The sequence below is a fragment of the Parasteatoda tepidariorum genome, chromosome 5 (assembly GCF_043381705.1).
Source record: "Parasteatoda tepidariorum isolate YZ-2023 chromosome 5, CAS_Ptep_4.0, whole genome shotgun sequence".
In the NCBI taxonomy this organism is placed as follows: Eukaryota; Metazoa; Arthropoda; class Arachnida; order Araneae; family Theridiidae; genus Parasteatoda; species Parasteatoda tepidariorum.
In genome coordinates, this window is record NC_092208.1 from 78,484,449 (window position 1) to 78,508,881 (window position 24,433).

Genomic DNA, 24,433 nt, shown 5'->3' on the forward strand with positions numbered 1-24,433 from the left:
GAATGTAAAGTTTAAATGGGCCTTTCATGTTATATCATTAAATTTAGTAGTACTATTTCTCGGGCATTAGGTTTTAACTGTTATAAGAATATACATATTTTTTTCTGTTAATGTACAAATATTTTTCCGATGTGTTTTGGATATTCCTTCTCTAATAAAAAGAGATACCATTTTGTTTTCGTTTGCATAAGAAAGAATATCAAGCATTTTTCTTTTTTAAATTAGCCACAATAAAGAAGAAACGTTGCAATGCTACGTGCTACATTAACGACGTCTCTAGAGTAACTGAATGACTGTTCATATAGAAATCGCAGGTATTAGTCTCATACAACAATGCCCCCTATAGTTCATTGCGATCGCGAATATTCGCGCACGTTACAACAAGTCATATTAAATTCTAATACTTATGCTCGCCCTTAAAAGAAGAGTATCAGATATATTTGCAAGTATGTGAATAAAGGCAGTGATATGGCAGTATTTCGATTTGGAAATACCAATGTGACTGCTCTTCCAGTGAATAACAACGATGAAATAACGCTGTACCAAATTGTCTGGTGCATCAGCTCCAATGAAGCTGTTTGGCGTATCCTTGATGTCCCAATTCATGAACGGGATCCAACCGTTATTTATTTAGCCGTCCATCTTGAAAACGGTCAGAGCGTATATTTAACGAACAAGACAGCGATTGACCGAGCTATAAATCCACCAAAAACTACTCACCGAATTTTTTTAATTGCGTAATCGTGCGGATGCTTTTGGTGCATTTGCATGGACATTACTCTACTCAGAAGTACCACACTATTTCACATGGGCTCAAACAAAAAATGTGGACGTCAACGAATTGAATCTGAAGATACAACACTTATTGCCAGGTAACTTGGTGACATATAAATCCGTTGATGCAGTTTGCGATCCCATTGATGCTGCAAATTTTCCAACAGAGTTTTTAAACTCAATGGATTTACCAGGCATACCACCGCATAATTTAGTACTTAAAGTTAGATCTCCGGTTATTTTGCTTCGTAATTTGAACCTACAACGGCTGTGAAACGGCACGCGATTAGTCGTTAAAAAATTAATGAACAACGGTATCGAAGTCATTATTTTAAATGACAAATTCCGGGGTGAAAGTTTATTACTTCCACAAATCTCTATTATACCCACAGATGTGCCAATTCAATTTAAACTCATCCAGTTCCCCATTGGATTGGCATTTGCAATGACAAGGCCAAACAATGTCTGTTTGTGTCTTAGATTTGAGCACACCATGTGTTTCTCTCAGACAATTATACGTGGCATGCTCTCGAGTGGGCAAACCATCCAGTTTATTTGCGGATATTAAAGATGGAATGTCAAAAAATATTTTTCACTCCATTGCACTAAGAGCTTAATATTGTTGACTAATATTTTCAGAATTCGTTGTATATATAATTTATTAAAGAAAGTTAACATAAATTTAAAAAAATATTATTTGGTGTGTTGTTATTTTCACATTCCGCCATTGTTCACAGAGCTCCATGCCTCTTCCACTCATATACCACATACGCACACACTTACAATAAATAAGATATATTTTCATACTCTAGAAGTACTTCAAATAGCAAAACAACGTTTGCCTGGCCAGCTAGTTAAAATATAAAATTTTGACATTTTGTATCTTGATTCTTTGTTGTCTTGAAGATTTCATTTTTTTTTTGGCTGTTAGGATCAGCGAGTGATGAATACATCGTATAATTTGTAAGGCATATTTTAAAATATTGCCATATTTTAAAACGATTACATGCCTCAAACTTTCTTTTCAGTATGAAGTTTTTTTTTACAAAAATAAAAAGCTACGTCAAAAAATAATACTTAAGTTTATTTTTTCTCAGAAGGTAACTTAACATCATTTTTAGAATCTTTCTAAAATATGTCGTTACTAACAATATGCACTTTTCTACAAAAACATTCACGTAAAGGAACATTTTTGTTTTGATACATAAATAAAGCACGATTTCTTTACGTGCAATCACATAGTTTTTTCTAAAAGAAAAAAAAATTGCACAGTAAGTTCGACTTTATACTGATATTAGCTTTCAAACTTAACACAATTCATGCATTATTTCCTCTCAAAGCATTTTCTTGGCCATAATATTAAAATAAATACCATTTTAAACTAATAAAAATATTTCACTAATTGTCGTGAATGACGCTATAAATACTTTATTTTAAAATTTCCAGTTTTAATTTTTATTATTAAAAGAAATTAAATCATATATCGACACTTTTCCAGCTACTTATTGTTTGATAACAATAATTTGTAAAGTTGGGTTAAATTTAGAATCCTGATTTTAAAATATGCTATTAATGGTAATTTGTTTATACTTAATCATTAAGAAACAACAATCTTAAGCGCTAATTACTAAAGCAAAATAATAATTTAGGGTTATAATTACATAAGGAATTTTACAATTGTTTATAGATATTTAAACTTAAGAGAATATAATTTTTAAAAATCATAACTATTTAGAATCACTACATTAAAAACTACGCTAGGAAATTAGGAGAATTTAACTATTAATAATTTATACTTTTCAATTAAGTTTTTAATTTCTTTGACTTTATCCATCTATATTATATAAAACGCTAATACGTATGTATCAATAAAACCGATGATATTTCTTTTCTCGCGTTGGCAACAGTTTTCATTTTTAATTGATAGGCTTCGGCGCGCAAGAGCACGTAGTGAGCATCATATGTCTAATCGGGTGAATTCTCACCGAATTATCAAAAAAATTCTCACAAATTATCTTCATCGAAGCCAATGCTTTACATCCGGCGTTCAGTACTATTTCATACTGTTTTACAACACATGGTTTGAGTCCTCTGGTGGGAAAGACTTTAAAACAAAACTTACAACAGTTACTTTTCTCAACAACTGAAATTTAGAATAGTGTGATTAAGAAAAATATGTGAACTGTTTGCAATTTCAAATTAATATTGAAATGCACAGGTTTAGAATTTTCTACAGTGAAAAGTTTTCGGAACTCCAGTGTTTAAAAAAGTATACAAAAGCTAGACAATAAGAACGTATCCAATGAGCGAGCAAAGCGATCATCGGATTGCGAAGCAATCCGAAATGAACTGCGAAAGCAGTTCCGGTGGTTGGCGAGCGCCAGCGAGCAGGGGGCGAAGCCTCCTAGTTTTTTTATATTTCACCTGCCTTTCTTTTTGATGCAACGGAGTGGTTTCTACTTAGATGGCGAATTCTGATGAAAGTTCTTATACGACAAAATAAACGTATTGTTGTTTATTCACTGCGGGATATCGTTCCTCTAATTCATTTATAAGTTCTTTGATGACGCGTTTCCATCCATGCTGCTGACGGAACAATTAATCCTACCTTAGAAAAATTTATCCATTCCGTATTACTCCCGTATTGGTTGGATGTACTGAGAACATGTTATTTCTAATTTTGAATCAATATTTGGTCAATATTTCAAGGCAAAATGCAATGTAACCAGAAAGATAATTCAGTCCTTCATTTTCTTGTGAGTTGATAATTTTGTTTCTAAGTTAAGGTCAATATCCTAAGACATAAGAATGGAGTTATTTAAATCATGCATTATAACTTCAATGTTATCTAGAATATCATTATTTTCGGAAACTATATTTTTTGTTGAGTCTGTTTTAAGCGCTTTTTCTAACAGTTCCGCAGTTAAATAACAACCTACTTCCGAATTCTTTATTTCTATGCATACTTTTGACGAAAGATTAGGTAGTTCATTTTCAATCAACAAGAGTTTAAGTTGGAACTAGTTAGACAGAATGCTCCGTTCTAGAAGTAAAAGTTCAAGCTTTGCGCCGCCGTGACGCCACAGGCGAAAATCGGAGGTTTGGAGCGGTGACAATTTCTTCAAAGGAGTGAACCAACCCTTCTATTCTCTCTTTAGCCTTGGGAAGTACGTAGCAGAATACGCTTCGTGCAACGACACTAGTGACCTGAAGGAGATTTCACTATAAGTGCGTGGGGCAGTCAACGTGTTAAAGTAACTCTCTGGTAACATTATCATGTAATATATTGATGTAAAAATATGATCTTTGAAAAATCTGACTTACCATTATTTTGCCTCAAGCATTACATTTCAAACAGAATTGGTTTAGTTAAAAATTGAAAAAGTATATGAACATACCGACTACATCAATCTTGTTTAAGTTCTTCCATATGGGAGCAAACAGAGCCTGGTCAAGTGTTAAAAATTCATTTCCAGCCAAAATTACAGATATCAGACTTGGCATGTTTGTGAAAAAATCGGATGGTAGGGATGAAATTTTGTTGTGGCTAAAAGTAAAATCAGATGGGGAGTGTTATATTAGAGCAAATACACGATAGGGTGTATACATTTTTTCCCTAGAAATTCAAAATTTTATGTCGATATAATATTGTCCATGTAATCACACATTTACCAAAAGTTTTTTCAGTCTAAGTGAGAAATATTTAGGTCTTCTAACATAGGCTTAGTATTCCTTTATTGGTACAAAAACGTCAGTTTAATTTCTTTTTAAAAATAGCAAATAAAAAACAAGTTTCAGTTAAGCATTTTTAAAACATACATTTAAGGTTCTAAATGTTAATCATCCTGCATCCTGTATATTTTTTAGTAATATACAGAATTAAATAATTTGATCACCAGTTACGAAACTGATGTAAAACTGTAATGTTCAAATAAATTCCAAATCGAAAACAAATTTTAGTTCAGGATTTTCAAAATGTGCATTTAAAATTCTAAATGCTAATCATCCTGCATACTTTTTTAGTAATATACACAATTAGGCAACTTGATCACCAGTTGCAAAGTTCATGTAAAAACTGTCCTGGACCAAGAAGTTATAGTTAGATCGTAAAGTGGAAAAATAAGAAATTTCTTTAGATGTTCATAAAAAGAAATGGTCCGGAATGTCTTCTCGATAAGGAATACGTAACCGTAAAAATGCGTGTAAATCTTAAAAACTAAGATGTCTTAAGATTTCCTTTATTTTCCAGGATTTAATTGTATGCATCATTTACTATTACAAGAGCCATACAAGGCCATGCTGCGCCAAATTCAAATCAGAAAAATCTGACAGAGATGCCTGACGAAAAACTATGATAACTAACTAACAGTTTTACGAAAAGAAAAGCAGGGTCTTAGTGACAGTTAGAAAATTTAGAATCTGGAGCCACGGGGGACTTTTTGAAAGTGAGCAAGACTTCAAACTTACAATGTGTATGATATAGAATATAAAATTTGTAGTTACATTCAGCATCATCTATTTCTTTAATAATTAATAATGATCAGTCAAAAAAATATTTTTTTTCGTTTTAGAAGTATAAAATATTCTAGAACATCTGCAAAGAGACTATTTCATCTGTCAAATACGTCATTTGACACTCGCACATTTCTTTGACATCCATTTCCGAGTGCATTTCTGTCTTTCAAAAAGTGCCTTTCATTCAACAAGTATTACAAGATATTTTTTTTATTCCAAAATCTGAAAGATTGTATTCTTTTCATGATTATGGATTGAATTACAAATATCCTGATTTATAATATGTTTTATTTATTGGAAGTAAACAATTGCTAAAATTTACTCTTATTGTACAGTTCAACTATTTTTCGAGCTTTTTTATTAATATAAAGAGCTTCATTTTTTGAAAAGTATTAAATTTCGCAATTGAAACATTTTAAACTTATTTTCAATGCTAAACGCATGTAATGTATATCTACCACTACAAAAATACAATTCCAACTCACTAGTATATGAGACATGTTAATTCGATTCTATGATGGAGAACCTTTTCATAGATGAGGGTTGACATTGTCGATAGCAACTTCCCCCACACTTATAAGTTAAAAAACATATTTCGGCGATTGGTAATCATTTTAGGGAATTTCTTATGAATTCTCTATTTTATATGCAATATATTTCGTGCAATTCCCTCCAAATTAGACTACCAGTACTGAAATTAAAAAAAAGAGACTCGATTCGGCTATTGCGAATCATTGTCGAGCTATTTCTCGTGAAATCGTTTCATGTTATATTTTCCAAATACTGATCACTGCTCAAATCAGAATCAGAAATGACACTCATTTTGGTGATTGAAATTCAATAACGATGATTTCTTGTTATTTCGTAAATTGTTGTGGATATTGTTTTATTCAAACCAGAATACCACATACAAAGTTAAGTATTAAAATGAAACTAAAAACTTTCTATAACATTAGGAAACCACCTTTGAACTTCATCTTAAAATTGGTTTAAGGATCCTTCCACATTGTTTATTTACTGAAATACAAATAAATAAAAAAAATAATTTGTCCCATTCCTGAGCATATTATATTTTACTCTATGAACTCCGTAGCCTTGTAATTTTGAACCCATTCCGGAAGACAAGGGAACTCCTGGATCAAGTATTGGGATACTTTTAATGGAACTAACTAGACCTTTTGATGGAACTAACCCGTATTTGATGGCTTTATCCAGCATAACTTGTTGCATTTATAAGAAAACCACAAAAACCTCCCCTAATTAACCTGACGGCAGGGGGACTCTAGCCTATGATCCGTCTACGACGGAGGATATTTTACGCCAGGACTGTGGTCGCTGCGAGCCGGATGCAGAATTCCTACCAACCAGCCATCGCTGGGATTCGAATCTAGTTCACGTCATTGGAAGGTGAACGCTCTATTCCCCGAACCACGGCTCTTAAAGTGTGAAAGATGAATCTGTACAAAATCAAAACAAATATTGGGAATTCTTTATCAGTTTATATCAGTTGTTCTCAATTTTTTTCGACCATGGAACCCTAAATAATCAAATTTCTTTTGGCGGAATCCTAATTTTATAAAGAAAGCTTATTGAGGAAACTGTGAGCGTTATAACCAAAATATATTATTTTCAAAGTATTTAATTAAAGGAAAAAGCATCACTTTATGATTAATAAATTTAAAATAGGTTTCATGTCCGACCGTTAAATTTGAAGTCCTTGTGCTATATCTAGTCTAGTTATGAATTTGTTATTGGTGTGAATGAAATATGTGAAATGGTGTGAAAAAGTGAATAAAATAAGCCAAATTATGGTTTATTTCGAAATGAAAACTTAAAGGAACTGCTATAAACGTTAAAAATGGCTATTAAGGAAACATTTTTCTTTACTAAAGAATTTAGTTCTTTTTTTATTATTTTGATTCGAAAAAATCGATATTAAATGCTAATGCAATATTTAATAAATGTTTGTTCTTTTCATAATTTTTTCAACATATTGTAATTAGAAATATTATATTTACTTTTCACGAATGGCATTTACATTTTATTAGCATTTTGCTTGAAGTAATTTCATAAAGGCAACGAGAAGATAAAATTATTATTGTGGATCTAAACATATTCAGAGGTTTCAAAACTTTGTTTTTATTTAATAACCGTTGAACAGCCGACCCAAATTGTGTGCTTACGACTACTAATGTTCATCTCCATAGCCTAGTAATTTTGAACCCAATCCTTAAGACAAGGGAACTCCTGGATCAAGTATTGAGAGAAATTCGCCTTCGTGGAACACTTTTTGAGGGAACTAACCAGCGTTACATGGAGAGGAAGACCACGAGAACTTCCCACGGTTAGCCAAACGGCAAGGGGACTAACCCATGATACGTCTACCACTGGGGATATTTCACGTCAGCACTGTAGTCGGTGCAAGCCGGAATCGGAATTCGTATCGACCAGCCATAGCAGGGATTGAATCAGGTCCACCTAATTGGAAGGCGTACCCTCTATCCCCTGAGTCATCGCGTTTCAGGTTTCAAAATTTATCACTGGTTATAAAAAGTATTAACTCAAGGAGCCCCTTTAACTCTTCCACGGAACACCATTTGGGAACCCCTAAGTTATACAACACTAATGATATATAGGTGGGTCACAAAATAATACGAACAATTCTATACTAACTCTATTTAAACAATCTTTCTCTGATCAACAAATGTTTTGGAAAATTTCACGCCGAAAAATTCTTGGCACAATTCGAAAGATCATATTTGAAGCTCTTAGAAATGGCGTCATTTTTACCCATGCAAAAATTAGCAACTTCTTTCTAGCTGTATTACCAGCAATTTTAATATCATTCTTTAGGATTGTAATACATACGTAAGAATGCTCTTTGAATTATAGAGATATTAAAAAAAAAGTTGTTTAACCCTCCGACACTCATTTTACTCGATACAATTTCAATGGGATACAATTACAACAACAAAACAAACAAAATACAATGAGGATACAATTTCTATATATATTCTTCTACATGATTTTCCAATCTATGCCAGCAGTTATGCCATGCAAATTCTTTCAAAACATTTGCTTCCAAAAGAAATATTGCTTACATGGAGTTAGTATAGAATTGTACGCATTATTTTGTCCCCCATCAGGATATGATCTTACTAATTTGTTGAAATTGGTAGCATCGGGACTAACGTAATATTTCATCAGTAAAAATATTAAGTAAATGTTTGAAAAAACGTAGGAAGTAAAGGATTTTAATTGGTGCTTATTTGTCAAATATATTTGTAAATCAAGGATATATAACTAAATGTTTAAATAGACTAACTGAAATTTTTAAATTAACTTTAAATTAAAACTTTTAAAATTTGTATTGATCTATATTGCAACAGGTGTCATTACCTTTTAAATTTTTCCAAACTGTGGCTGGTAACCGAGAAGTCACTACTCAAATTGGAGAACTAATTAAAATTAGCTTCTTTAAAACATTTTAGTTATAGCTGGAGAAATAATAATCATAAACACTTAAAAACCGGACAAAATTTTTCGTACTTGCATTTTAGTTGATAAGAATGTCAAAAACATAAAAATTTTACACTAACTATTGAATGGTCTTTTAAATAATTTTAATCCAACGTTTTCTGTTATTGATATCATGAATAAGTTTCTTTTTAATTTAATAACTAATTTGAGGCCCATTATGTGTACAATTTTCTTCAAGAATTCTAAAATTCAAAGTACTCCATAATGACTACTCTTAATATTTTATTTTTGAATACTTGACTAAAATTTAATAAGTTTGCAATTAAAGAATCGTAATTATTACTATTAATAGTATTTTTCTATTTAAAAATCAATGATATCAGTGAGATGAGAACAAAATCTGCATCGAAATGTTTCGAATCACACTGGTGAGGTAAGAGGATATATATATATATATATATATATAATACTTTCTTTTAATAATTTTTATTTCTTTTCCTCTTTTCATTTCCTTCTTTCCATGTTTTCTTTACGTTTTCAATTTATTTTATTATTTTATGAGTATATACTTGCAGCTTATGAGAAATAAGTAATATTTATTAATGTTCGTAATTTTCTTGTTTTTCTTTCTATTATTTTTTGTCTTTGTTATTGTATATAATATAATATATATATTTCAACATACACACACACTTCAACTATAAAAAATTCAAGATGAATAATTTAGAATGTTAAAATTTGCATTAATAGTCTACAAAAGTTTAAACTTTCTGATGGCTGTACGAAAAATTGTACCGAATTTTCCCCCTAATGACTACATATTTTTTTTGTTACTTAATTACAAGTAAAAAATAGTTTCTGGTTTAATGAAAGACACTAGATTAAAATTTGAGAACAGCTGGGACTAACACCTAAAGGGTTTAATATAAATANTGTAAGGCATGCAATTTTTTGCATCATTTTAGAGTACGTTATTTTAAATGACAAAGTATAAAATTCAACCGAAATCGGTTGAGTAGTTCCTGAGAAATCAAATAACTATACGTCTCTTTTAAAATTTGATTTCGCAAGAATTATTCGACCAATTTCGCTCAAATTTGTATTTTGCCATGTAAAATTACAAACTTTTTAAAAAAAACTTTTATACCTCACAATTCAAATTTTTTTTATAATTATTATGTTATAAATATTTACAGAAGTTTGTTTTTCGCACAAAATTATTTTTGAACAAACGAATTATATTATTTTGCGCAAAAATTTTTTCAATTCAATTAAAAAATTCTCGAGATATAGCGAAAAATCAAATTAACGTTGAGGAGTCCAAAAATTGCTCAATGTTATGTTTCTTTAGAGAAAGTATGTTTTTGTGTCTGAGTTTGTCTGGAACTAACTTAAAATATTGTCTGCACTAATTAATTGGCATCTTTGAAGTCACCCCTTAGAACCATTAACAATGAGTCCTAGAACGTGAGATTTCGATCATTTGATCAAAAGTTATTCAGGGTGGTCAGTTTTCTTTGCGCTGTGTACATTAGTGCAGACCAAAAAAATAAAATATACATTAAGAGAGGTGAATACAAAACACCGTGTACATCGAGAGCAGTTATTATGGGAAAGAACACCCAGTCTAAACTACTTACCTCAATATAATTTGAACTAATTTATTGGCTGGATTTGGAAACATACTCCTCGTCATATTACTAATCAAATTGTATTTAAGTGACAGCGTTTCAAGATAATGAAACGTAGAAAATGCATTCTCACTGATGTACGAAATTTGGTCTTGGGTCAACATCAGTTTCGTCAGGTTCAACCCAGCAATCCCTTTCACTTCGTCATCAATGGCCATCATTCCAGTCTTTAACGTCGTCAATTCCCTCAGAGCCTCCAGATTCCTCAATTGATACCAATCCAGTCCATTGAGCACTGTACACTCCTGAATAATCAGAGTTTTCAAGCTTTTCTCGAGTCCAACCAGAGCCGTGTCAGAATCACTCAGAGACATTATCGTCGAGTTATCAATCACCAACCTCTCGAAGGCAAGTCCATCAAAAAGACCACTAGGCAAATATAAAATGTTCGAATTTAATATGTGCAACGCGCGGATTGGAGTAATTGATGTTCGAATATTGTAGATGGATGTTCTGAAAGTGTCGACGTTGTCGACATTAGTGCAATCAATGGTGGAACTATGGAAACCGATCAGCGTGCATTTGCAAGGTGGTACTTCCTCATCAGGACAACCAGCTGTCCATCCAATAGTCAGTAGCAAAATATAAAAAAGAACCATTTTCAAAGTGTATTTCTGAATGATTATCTATGCAAAGAGGTTTTTACAGAAGAAGGGTTCTATTTAAAAGTGTTATCAAAAATAAAATTTTGATAGATGTCACTAACAGATGGCTTTTTTCCCTTTCTTTATCGATTGTTTAATAGTTTGATCTCTTGACGTATTATCTTTTCTTTATTTGTTTCGTCTACAGAAATGTGTCTGGAAGATCAAACTGGAATTTTTGCTTAGCTCTTATGTTTAATATCAGTATCAATTTTATTTTGAGAAATTTGAGAGCGGGTAAAAATCTTAAAATGTTTATACAGACAATATTTATATCTTCCGTAACAGTTAATAATAAAAGTATATCAATGAATTTCAGACAGCGAATAAGTATTACAGAAAATTTAAAAATTATTTTGCTTTAGCACTGAAAGAGTAAATTAAAAAAAAATTTATTTCACTAAATATTTTAAAATGTAGAAGAATTACATTTTCAACCTCGGCGTCAAATAATACCCAAAATAATATGAATAACTAAATTTTGTATCAAGAAGAGTTAGCTAATTAAGAAAAAAACGCTAAGAAAACGTGAAAAATCGTCTTATCACACGATTTTTCACGTACTACTGGACGATGCTAACATTTCAAGGGGCAACGTCAAATATTATGTCTCAAATAAATATAAATATTAAGATCTTTCTTAACCTCTTCACTACTGAAGTATAAATGAATATAACAAAAAATTATTTCATAGTTCCGAATTTCTATTTTGCAGCCATAAGTTATAAGAAGGTAAGCAAAATATGAACCATACTCCCAGGGGGCTTATAATTTTAGAGGTTAAGTAACAGAAATAACTAAGTTAAATAATAAAAATAATTCAATTGTTAAATTGTACCTAAAGTAGGAAGAAACACGCATAATGTTATATTTTGGCCTATTTAAATGCAATGATGGATAGATTAATTTAAAAAATTACATTTTAGAAAAATATGAAGTTTTTTAAGAATGAGATGTAATACTAGATGCAATGCCTATGTTTACCAATAAATTACTGCATTAAATCTCAGATTCTAAACTGTTTTAGTTATGCAAACCACGCAAAATAAATAATAATTGAAAAGAATATAACATTAACTATAATAAAATATTTATTCCTTGGGGGTAAAATTTCCAACTTATGAAGAACACAAAACGTTAAAAATATTAAATGTATGTATGTACCTATATATAAAACAGTTAAAATACACCTAAAAATATTACTGAATAACTAAGAGCTAAAATACTCTTAATACTATGAGATTTCACTTTAATACTACGATGTCAAAAATTTCGCCTTACATAAGGCTCTTAGAGGTGCCTATACGTGGACCTGCATGTTTTTGACTTTTTATTATTTTTAAATATTAAGTAAATACAAATTTGAAAGATTCATACCGATCACAGAAGCACTAAGTCAAAAGAAGAAAATTATTTTGAGATTAATTAATGTTTNTCACTTTAATACTACGATGTCAAAAATTTCGCCTTACATAAGGCTCTTAGAGGTGCCTATACGTGGACCTGCATGTTTTTGACTTTTTATTATTTTTAAATATTAAGTAAATACAAATTTGAAAGATTCATACCGATCACAGAAACACTAAGTCAAAAGAAGAAAATTATTTTGAGATTAATATTTACAATTTGTTACATTTTCGAGCAAGCGGATTTAGCGTCATTATTCAAAAATCAATTTTCGGGATTGTCTATGTGGAATTTTACGCAAATAACTTACATGCTCTGCATCTACTATGGGATCTGCAGAAAGCTTAAATATCTACGAATGTTTCAGTGAACATAATATAAATTTTCACTACAAGTTTTCTTATAGCGTGTTCTTGGAAGCTAAGAAGCGAAGGTAATAAAGAGGTTAAAGCAAATAATGGAGAAAAAAACTAATGATTAAGAAAATTATGTTGTATAAGCCATTATAAATAAGCGAATTTTTTTTAAACTCGTTTTATTCATTCTTGAGATTCAACAAATGTGCTAAAATTAAAATATACATTAACGAACTCAAACTTTTAACAGCTCTGCACTAACTAGAGCAATTGTGGGAAAATCTTTCCCATTGTAATTTTTCTCACATGCAAATTTTTCACATTGCAATTTTCACTTTAAGATTCATAATTGTTTTTTTTTCTTCAAAATTCAATCAAAATTGTTTTTTGAAATAATGTTTTTGTTCTGTTTTTAAAACTTAAATTATACTCCCCACTTAATTAACTAGCATATTTGGAAATATTAAGTTGCCCTTTAGAAATTATCTGATAATTAAGATTTATTCGTAAAGATTCATTTTGTGTTACGGCTAGTCTTCGAAGTTTTTGTCATCATTTAAAATAAAGCGTTTAGGCAAAAAAATTCGCTATTTTCATAACAGTTGTGTGTTTGTAAGAAATATTCAGGAATGTTAGATTAAGTTTTTTTTTCTTGGGTCAGTAAGGACCAGTGAATAAATTGCACTGTGAAAGCATTTTGGTGTGTAGTTGTCACCATTATTAATGTTGAAGTAAACTAAATGCATTTTTAAGTACAGAACTGTAATAAACGTGCAAAAAGTTAAATAAAATTGATAAAATAAAAATTCTTGAAAGAATTAGTACAAGTATATCACTAAGAATGTGCTTGTTTTTTAAACGAAATATTTTTGAAATGAAGCACATAAAAATCTGCATTGTCAGTAAATAAACAAACAGAAAGTGAATAAATAAATAAATAATCTTCTTCTTCGACATTACAGCCTGCCGCGGGCCTAGACTGTTTACATGAGTCTTCTTCATCTGACTCAGTCAGGCGTAAAAGATTGTCATCGGTTGACTCGCAGATCTCTCAGATCTCTCTCAACAAAACCAACCCACCTGCTGGGAGCCTTTCTCTTTTTCGTGTGACCTCTATTTTTCAAAAAGTCACTAATTTACTTGGGATTGAGTCACTATATCCAAAAATGCGTCCTAGCCATCTAATACTGATATCCTTTATAAACAATATCTGGTTCTTTAAATTGATTATAAATTTTATAATTGGGTACTAACAACTAGAGAAGAAGATGATCACAGATACATGGACACGTGACCTATGATTTCAGCTCCAGCTGATGGCTTGTTAAAGTCGAACTAAGTTTCTTCACATAAGTTAGAATGTTAATCAGCTAGAAGTTAATTAAATACAGCTCCGCATCGCACATCACATTTGTTAAAATATGATTTTTTCTTGTTTACATCTGCTACTTAACTTAGATTTAATATTTGCTTATGAATTTTATTGTAACCGTGACATATTTTTGTTTTGTGTGCCTGTAAAATTCGGTGCACAATTAGTATCAACTTGGCTTCGTGTCTGTATTTGTGTTAAGAAAGGAATGTAAGAATATTAGTGAAAGAATCTTCGTGAAAGAATAGCGAATTAGTCATTTCAGAGAGTTGATACTTGATGAGCTTGACTTATTCGAAATAGAATGGAAGGAACAGTTTATAATGCAAACAAATCCCGCGTTTCTACAACCAATTAGGATTGAGATACCTGCAATACGTCACTTGCAGGTATCCCATTATATTGTATTTTAATGACATCATTTTGCTTAACTGCATCAAAGATCTTTCGGAGTATTTTTCTTCCAAAATCCAGCAGCTTATCTTTTTCAGATATTTTTTAATTGATCAGTATTCACTTCCACACGAGACAACTAGACTCTTACGAATATGATTTTTTTAAAAATTGAGTAATAAAAAGTTGATTTTATAAATAGCAAGTTTATATGATTGTAGATAAGAAAAAAAAAGATTCCGGTACCCCATAAATTCCTTACTGGATTTGATGATAATTAAACTTCATCTATATATGCAACCAATGGTTTGAATTTACCCAAAACCATCCTAAATTTCTTTCAAAACTAAAGATTTAAAAAAAAATTGAAAATTATTTATAAAATTACGAAGCTTTCCTTTATTACTTGAGATTCATTTTCTCTCACTATTTTCATTGCGCAGTTTATTTCAAACAGATGTAACTGATTCAATATGGATTTCGCGCTTTAATTCTTCACTAAATGAAATTTACATTTGATCATTTAAACCAAACATATTTGTTAGAGTGAACCTTGTCTCTAACATTTCAATATAGGAAATAAATTTTGAGTTCTATCGATTTTGAATTTATGAGCATTTCTCTTCACAAATTCGTAACACAGAATATCATTTAATGAATAATAACAATTTATTACATCCTTACCGTAAATCAGTATTTTTCAGCCAATCAAAGAGTTTAAAAAAATACTTCTTTACAGATCCGAAAGTAGATTCTGGCTCAAAATCAAATTCCGCTATTAAAGAAATTGCACCAACGAATTTTTTTATGAATATGCGAAGCTTTTTTCTTCATCAGCGTCAAAGTCATCAAATTCAATATAGCAATAAGGTTAATTTCAGCATCAACACATTGTAATCTGGTATTGCTTGTTGCAAAATCTAGCTACCTATGTAAAATCCGAATCCGGTACCAGAAAGAAGAATGCGAAGTTGATAAGAATTTATTCTTATTTCCATTATATCTTAACAAATAACGCAAACTGAGTTCGACAAAATCTTTTTCACCAGTTAGTATAAAAAGATTAATAATTGTCAATCACATAAAAATCATGTTATCCATTACATCAAGTTATCTATTACGTCCATAATTATACATATTACATCCATAATTATCCATCACATCAAAATCAAATTCTAGAGTTGAAGAAATGGTACCGACGCGTTTTTATCAATGTGGGAACGTTTGTGTTTCAGCTTCGTCAAAGTTGTCAATTTCAATATATAGCAATAAGGTTTATATCAATATCAACATATTGTAATCCGATATTGCTTGTAGCAAAATCTTGCTGCACACTCAAAATCCGGAGCTGGTATTAAAAGGAAGAATTCGAAGCAGAATGTCTTAATTTACACTACGAGTAGAGCAGTTAGATATTAACAAATAACGCAAACTGATTTTTAAAAAAATTCACGGGCTAAAATAAAAAAATGAATAATTACCCATTATATCAAAATAATATTATCCACTTACTCAAAATATTAATATTACGTCCATAATTATCCCTTACATCAAAATCAAATTCTGCAGTTGTAAAAATTGTACCAACGCATTTTTATTAATATGTGAAGTTTCATGTTTCAGTATTGTCAAATTTGTCGAATTCAATATATAAGAATGGGGTTTATAGCAGTGAGGTTTATATCAACATCAAAATACTTGAATCCGCTATTGTTTGTTGTAAAGTTTCGCAACACACTCAAAATCCCAACTGGTACCGAAAGGAAGAATCCGAAGTTGATAAAAATCTATTCTTCATTCCATTAAGAATAGAGCAGTTACATATTGACAAACAACGCTATTTAACTTTTAAAAAAATCTTTTTTACTTTAAAAAAGATTGATAATTATATATTACATCCTTACCTTAAATCAATTTCTTTCAGCTTGTTTCCAGGATTTGGAAACATATACCTTTTCAGATCCGAAATTTGATTGTTGCTTAAAATCAAATTTTGGAGTTGAAGAAATGGCGCAAATGCATTATCACTAATATGCGAAATTTCGTCCTTCATAAGCGCCAAAGTTGTCAAATTCAAACCAGCAATAAGGTTTATCTCATCATCGATATATTGTAATCCGATATTGCTTGTTGCGAATTCTTCCAACGCTTGCAAATTCCGGAGCTGGTACCAATCAATTCCATTAAGAACAGAACAGTTATATAATAACAAATAACGCAAACTATCTTCCAATCCCTCAAATGCGGTATCTGAATCACTGAGGGACATTAGTGATGTGTCATCCAAAATAAATTGCTCAAATCTAAATCCTCGGAACAGATCGTGAGGAATGTTGAGAAAGTTAGAATTCGTTATTTGGACATTACGAACTGTAGAAGATCCCGTGCGGTTCATGTAATGATTCAAAGTTTCTCTAAGAGAATTGGGGTTTTCGAGGTTAGAACATTGAACGGTTGGAGTAAAATATCCTAGAGTTTTGCACCTAGGAAGAATTTGTTCCGTTTTCGAACATTTCAAAAAGGAATATAATGTTAAGATGACGAAGTAGGGAACAAACATAATCGCTTCTTGGTGAAAGTTTTTGAATCGTGTGATGAAAATGGTTATTTATATTTGATTATAAGAAATGATTGATCTATTGAGCAGATGGCTTAATATTAGGCTCTCAATCATTCAAATAGTCTATTAGTTTCATTTGAATGAGCGAAGGAAAATCATTTTCTTATTGACAGCTTAAGATATAAGCTGCTTCAAAAAAGTCACAACAGAAGGTGTTTTTTTTAGATATACTTTGTTATTTGCTACTTGATATTTGACTTACAACATTTTTATGACATTTAGTTGTTTTTTTCAATAAAGAAATAAGATTTTCGGTAAAGAAATAATTATTTTGCAAAGGACCCTACCAGTAAGACATTTTACAACCTTTGTCTAACTTACCGAGTAAGAAAAAAGAACTAAATTCTTATTATCAATTGTGCTGTTATTTTTGAAAATAAAAAAAGTTAAATTTTCAATTTTTTTTCTCACTTTCGAGGCTTTTGAGAGTTAGTTTTGGAATGAATTTCGAACAAAATTGGCAAAGATAAATCGGTTTGGGTGATTTATTTAAGCACTATAATTCAACGAATCATCAAAATGCAGAAATAGTTATTATTAGAATCGTAAAGACAAATAAGTAGGGGAGAGTCGGGTACCCACGCCCACTGTCAATTTCATATGTATAGAATATTTTTTCAAGTCAATGGGCCATCAGACATTAATTGTTATATTAAAAAAAAATTATTTTCAAAGTTTCAAGTATTTATGCATCTGGTAACATGGTAAACAATAGTTTTGAAACTATGTTGAATGCAGTAGTCAAATGTTTTAAATTTCTATTTTTTTAAGTTAAACTATTCTTTTTTTGGTTTATTCTTTTTGAATTATTTAATTGGATGATAAAACAATAGAAAAATACAAAAATATTGATTATTACTCAATATTATACAGAAATATAAGCAATACTCCTTAAGTGGGCGAGGCTTCCCGAAATTCCCCTAAATGCTTGTTTAAACTCCGACTTAGATCTCTTAAGAGCCGGATTACCAAAAATAACTGCTCTATTTTTAAAAAAAATCATAAGAATTGCGGGGAATCCTCGTGTAAGTTAGATTCTATTTTAACCCTTAAACTACATTCTAGTTAGATTATAATTACAAAATTTAGTAAGAGGTACATGCAAGGATATACGATGCATGTGACCGAGTTTTTTCAATATAGATTAGTCTTTAGGGTCCAATACAGTAAAAAACGGAAACAAGTAGAAAAAGTCAATTTGAAATTTTGATATTATTTACCATAAATGCATTTTTCAAAATTCTAAAATTTCCGTAGTATTATTTGGATTATTCTCCATAGAATTAAAGTATTGCAAAATTAAAACAAAATATTTTTTTACGCACTATTATAATTTTTTGCTCAATTCAACAAACATGGATAATTAATAGAAATATTTTTTTATTCGTAGTATTTCAAAAAAAGGTATCCATACTGGAAAACTTTTGTTTTAATGATCAGATTTTCACGAATAATGTGTCAATTTTACTGGTTCATAAGGTAGATCTGGATTATACTATTTAATTAGTGCCAACAGATTTTTGTTTTCAATACAAACAGTCATGCAAAAAAATGCTTCTTAATAATTATGAACTATTTTATTACTTTATTTCATAATGACTGAAATATATATTTTTCTTTTACGAATTTTCACCTAATTTAATATTTGAAACATAATTTGAAACATAATAACATAATTTAATACTTAAACGAAATACAAATTTTAAAAGAGATTACTCATATCGATCTTACGAAATAAAATTTAACATTTTTCTAAATTTTTTTAAATTTTATAGTTTTGTTTAGTTTTTCCTTCATTAGTGAAACTAATGGGAAAATATAATAATTCCCTTTAATAATAATAATTCACTTTAATAATAATTCCCCTTAATTATTATAATTTACTTAATTATAATAATTTTACTTAGTAATAATAATTTTCTTTATTATAATAATTGCCTTTAATTATAACAATTCCTCTTATTAGATAGAATGGTAAGAAAAAGCAGTTGATATTCAAGGAGTCAATTTTCAGAATATAGGAAGCCATTAAGCCTTTCATCGTTCTGAATCTGTTTTTTTTTCCTTAACTAGCTTTCTAAATATGTCCCATTCCACCCCCATCTTCGATGTTTGATTTCCACAGTAATAGGTCTTGCTTTGGCTCCTCGGTATAGTTGCTTATTTAAAATTACGTAAGGCAGAAAAATTACAAATTCCTGCGTAGAACTAAAGTTTGAAAGGAGTTCGGAGAGTGATTTAGAAAGTTTCCAATATTCGTACTCATAAAGTAGGACGGCTTTAACTGTTGAAATGAAGATGAGTAGTTTCAATTTGGTTGTTAGCGCTGAAGAGCTGCAGATTCTAATTAATGTTCGAAAGTCTCAGTCTCTTTAATCAGTCTGGATGAGAGTGAAACATCTTCGTCAGTTCCTTCTGTGATAGACACTATTGAACCAAGAAAACTAAAAGCATCAGTATCTTCGATATCACTGTTTTGCCCGTTGTGCTTAGTTACAATATTACTGTTTAATTTCATTTGCTTTTTCAGTATTTATCTTTAATCTTACGATTTCTGCAGTTTCTGTCATAAGTTCTGTTTTCCGTTCCATATCTTCGAATCTGGATGACAACAGAACAATATTTTCTGCATAATTGAGGTCCTCTAAAAGATGTGTAAAATTCCACCGAATTCCTGTGATTTTATTCTTGGTGGGCTTCTTCATACTCCAGTCTATAGCAATAATAAACAACAGACCAGACAGAACACAGCCTTGTCTTACACCGGTTTCAATCCTAAATATTTAAGCTGCTGCGCCAGTTGTTGTTGTCATCAGCCATTAAGGCAAGGGGTGCGATTGTTCTTGTTTTCCAGTGGCGCTATCTATGACCAAGAATTTGGCTTCTGCCAGACCCATATGTCACACCTGTCTATAGGGCGGTCCTATTCATATATCCATTCATCCACAGATTGTAATTTTGGCCTAAATCAGAAAGCTATCAATCCCCAATTCAGTACCCCCAGAGGTATAATTTGCTATGGGAGCATGGAGGACTTCGGAACCAGACAGATTTAACGTGCACCAGTTACCATTCAATACACGGGAAGTCTTCGGCAGACTGGATTCGGGAGGCAAGGTCTAGCGCCTTGCCACCCAGCCTATCCAGGCCCGATGTGACAGTAGCAAAATGTTACAAAAAAAATAATATATCACCCAAAAAGTGCCATGATGCACCTTATTTTATTAAAATATAGTTCAAAGATGTTAAAAGAATACTTGTTTTTTTATTGCAAAATATTTTGCAATTAGTATGCTATAAAAATATTTCATAATTCATAATTTTGAATGTTAATCAAATATGACATACCAAAACAATTTATAGTTTATAGATTCTTATTCTAGAATTTTTGTAATTTATTTTAAATTTAAAAGCAAGTTTTAACACCAGATGCCATTATAAAGCTGACCTACTCTTTAACTTCAGGTCTTATAGAATGAATATGTCAAGTGATTTTTCTAAAGTATCAAAATACGAAGAAAAAAGAATTAATGTTCTGTTCTTCTAACCGATCATAACCTTCCTTAAATCTGAAAATATGGAATGCACATAATTGGAAAAATTAGTTAATTTTCTGTTCTTCCCACTAACCATAACATCCTCTTAAATTTGAATAATTAGAATAATCAGAATAGGAAGAAAAAGAAATCAATGCTTTGATCTTTCAACCGATCATAACCTTTCTTAAATCTGAATATATATAATGCACGTAATTGGAAAAATTAATTAATTTCCGGATCTTCCAACCAACCATAATATCCTTTTAAACTTGAATAATTAGAATAGTCAGAATAGGAAGAGAAAGAAATCGATGATTTGTTCTTTCAACCGACTATTACCTTTCTTAAATTTGAATATATATAATGCACATAATTGGAAAAATTATTTAATTTCCGGTTCTTCCAACCAACCATAATATCCTTTTAAACTTGAATAATTAGAATAATCAGAATAGGAAGAGAAAGAAATCCATGCTCTATTCTTTCAACCGACTATTACCTTTCATACACTAGAAAAATAATTAGAATACGCAAAATTAGAAAAATGAATTAATGTCCTCTTTTTACAACTGACCATAATCTTTCTCAAACCTGAAAAATTAAACTTTTCAAAATTTCACTTAATAGGTTTTTCCCAATTCTAATAATTTCTCAATTCTAATTAAAGCAAAACATCTGAAAAAATGCATTAGAAAATTAACGATGTTTTTCGAAAGAAGGATTTATTTTAGGCTAAACTTACCTTAAGTCAAATTTTTTCAAATGTTTTCCTGGATTTGGCAGCATGCTTCTTTTTAGCTCAGATATCATGTTGTGCCCTAAAGATAACGCCTGAAGATTGACAAATGGCGCAAATGCTCGATCGCTTATAAACGAAATTTTGTTTTTCAGCAGTGATATTTCCGTTAAATTCAAGTTCGAAATGAAACTGATATCATTGTCAATATACTCTAATCCAATATTGATTAATGAAAGATCTTTCAGTTCCGATAAATTCCGTAGTTGGTACCATTCCAAGTCCCTGAACAGGATTCCATCCTGCATATGCAAGAAATTCAAACTTTTCTCCAGCCCTTCGAAAGCTGTGTCCGTGTCGCTGAGAGAAATTAAAGACACGTGAACTAATGACAATCTCCGGACATTGTATTTCTTGAAAAAATCGTGGGGAATGTATAAAAAGTTAGAATCTATTATTTCTACGGCATAGGTAATGGATTGTTCAATGCGATTTACTTCGCTGGTAAATAATTGTCTTAAAATATCAGAGTTGTTCATGTCGGTGCATCGTATTGATGTTTCATAAGACGTTAATGTTGTACAGGAAGGCGAAACCTTTTCCACTTGGAAACATTCCGCAAAAAAATATAGAGCTGCAATGAAAATGTATAAAACAAACATATCTGATTCGTAATTTTGAAGGGTACGAGATCAATTGGAGTGTAACAAGAAAAAATATCTCTAATGTTTTTATCTGTGTAAGAACTTTTGCATGAAACAGATGGTTTGATTCCAATTACTTGAATCCTTATCGGGTATAAATATTGATTTTTTTTTATCCGATTACTTTAAAATGATTTTTAAAAAGTTCGTTTCAAAGTACTATTAGTGAAAGAATTGTTTTTATCACAAAAGCGCAAATATTTGAATACAAATCCAAAGTTTATTTATCTTTAAAAGTTTAAGAAAGGGTTTGTGGAAGCGTGGGTAACTTCTATAACTCCGGAGCCATTAGTGGCAACATCGAGCAATTTATGCAGCATAGGCAGATTTTTAGATCCCGATTTTAAAAGTCGCTCAAAACTTTTAATTAAAACTAAAAATTAAAGAAAAATAAATTTGGACAGGTTGAGCACTGGTATTGTTAAAAACTAAACTGTGTGACTATTTTTGTTTATTTATTTATAAGGTAACATTAGTTGCGTTTGCTAGCTCTCAGCTCTGTTTGATCAAAAACGAGTTTCATTAGAAATCAATTGCATGTTTCGAAACAATTATTTATTTTGCTTCATTATATCGGGGAACGGATGAACTAGATTAGTCTCTTATTTGTTTGATATAATGCTGTATTATTTTATCCGAATGAACTATCTAAAAACTAAACTAAACTCAGTGGCATGACAGCTCCTAGAGGGCAGAGGAGTACTGTGCCCTTCTCAATTTTCTTGACAATGGGCTCTGGGGTGCAGGAGCAGATGTTTCGGTCAGGTGGTCAGCCGAGCGCTGAACCCCCAGTGTTTAGTTCCCAAGCATGCTAGGCACTCATTTATCGATCCACTGAAGGGATGAAAGGCTGAGTCAACCTTGCTCGGCCCAAGGATCGAGCCCAGGACCTGTGGCATAGGTCCTGGGAAGCACCACCACTCAACCACCGTGCGTCCGAATGAACTATCACAAAAACAATGTTGCTTCTGTAACATGTAAATGGTAGGTAAACAGTATTCAAACTGTTTGCTACGCTTTGTCAGCAGTTCTAGTTATTTCTAAAGAAAGCAGATTTATAAAATGAGATGTTTCTTTTAAAATATAAAATATGATTTAATACGTTTAAAAATTATTAGTGAGTTTTAATTTAGTTTCAAAAAGTCTTAAAAGACTTAAAAACCTAAACTATTAATATTTTCATACGTTACGGATGTTCTTATTAATCACTTATGCATCGCTACTCCATCATTATACAAATAAACTAAATAAAAACATTCAAAGTAATAGAGTTAAACAAATTTTATTTTAGTTAAAAATAATTTTTCATTGTATTGAGTAATTTCAAATGTACACTTAAAGCTGCTGAAATACAAAGCTGCTTCTTTTCAAAGCTTCTAAAATGATGCTTAATCTTAATAGGGTCTAGCATATCGTACGTAATAAAGAAATTGCAGATATTTCTCCACAAGAAGACATTCTAAGCTTAAAGTGAAAGGAACGCTTTTCNTTGAGGTCACCCCCAGGAACCATTAAGATTGACACTTAGTTCGTGAAAATCCGATCATTAGAACGAAAGTTATTCAGGGTGATTCGTTTTTTTTTTTGCGGACTGTACACTTAAAGCTGCTGAAATACAAAGCTGCTTCTTTTCAAAGCTTTTAAAATGATGCTCAATCTTAATAGGGTCTAGCATATCGTACGTAGAAAAGAAATTGCAGATATTTCTCCACAAGAAGACATTCTAAGCTTAAAGTAAAAAGAGCGCTTTTCTTCATAACATTAAAATATCAATTAAGTTAAATTCCAAAACATAATTTCTCTTGTTCTTTTGTTGGCAAGGCAACTAAACCACGTTTCTTAATGTCAAATTTCAATACGTTTTGCAATGTAAAGGATTAGTTTATTTTTTGTGAGGTTGGTAGCACTCTCTGAATCACTAAAGTTGAGATGTTCCGTAAGCTTAAATTTCGGCAGTGAGCAAGCTTATATAATAACGGTCCCAAGTCAAAATTTTTGATGGTTTTCCATTGATGGACCAGCGTAATATTGATAGTAATCATCAATAATTCCATCAAGAGCAATTATATTTTTTGATAGTAACCAACATAAGTAACCATTACCTCAATGTAGGAATTCGGACTGATTTATAATGGTCCAACATAAAAAAACTCAAATTGTTTTTATGGTATATTCCTGAGAACCAACAAGAATTCCTATTTA

General features: G+C 30.8%; 2 protein-coding genes across 2 annotated transcripts in view; both read right to left on the bottom strand.

The window, feature by feature from the left end:
- Positions 1–11,114, bottom strand: part of LOC107439099 (carboxypeptidase N subunit 2) — a 13,249-nt gene extending 2,135 nt beyond the window's left edge. The window contains exons 1-2 of the mRNA XM_016051577.4: positions 10,410–11,114; positions 4,173–4,321 (exon numbers count right to left, since the gene is read on the bottom strand). Coding sequence (XP_015907063.2) covers positions 4,173–4,321; positions 10,410–11,059 — 799 coding nt within the window. The 5' untranslated portion in view covers positions 11,060–11,114. The remainder of the gene's footprint in view (positions 1–4,172; positions 4,322–10,409) is intronic.
- Positions 11,115–16,532: 5,418 nt separating this feature from the next.
- On the bottom strand, positions 16,533–17,192 carry LOC122270342 (uncharacterized). Its single transcript, XM_043047331.2, has one exon. The coding sequence runs from the start codon at positions 17,190–17,192 to the stop codon at positions 16,533–16,535; it is 660 nt and encodes a 219-aa protein (XP_042903265.1).
- Between the last annotated feature and the right edge of the window lie 7,241 nt (positions 17,193–24,433).

What these genes read in the sequence shown, in the direction of transcription:
- LOC122270342 (XM_043047331.2), bottom strand. Translation starts at nt 17,192, where the DNA reads ATGTTTGTTCCCTACTTCGTCATCTTAACATTATATTCCTTTTTGAAA.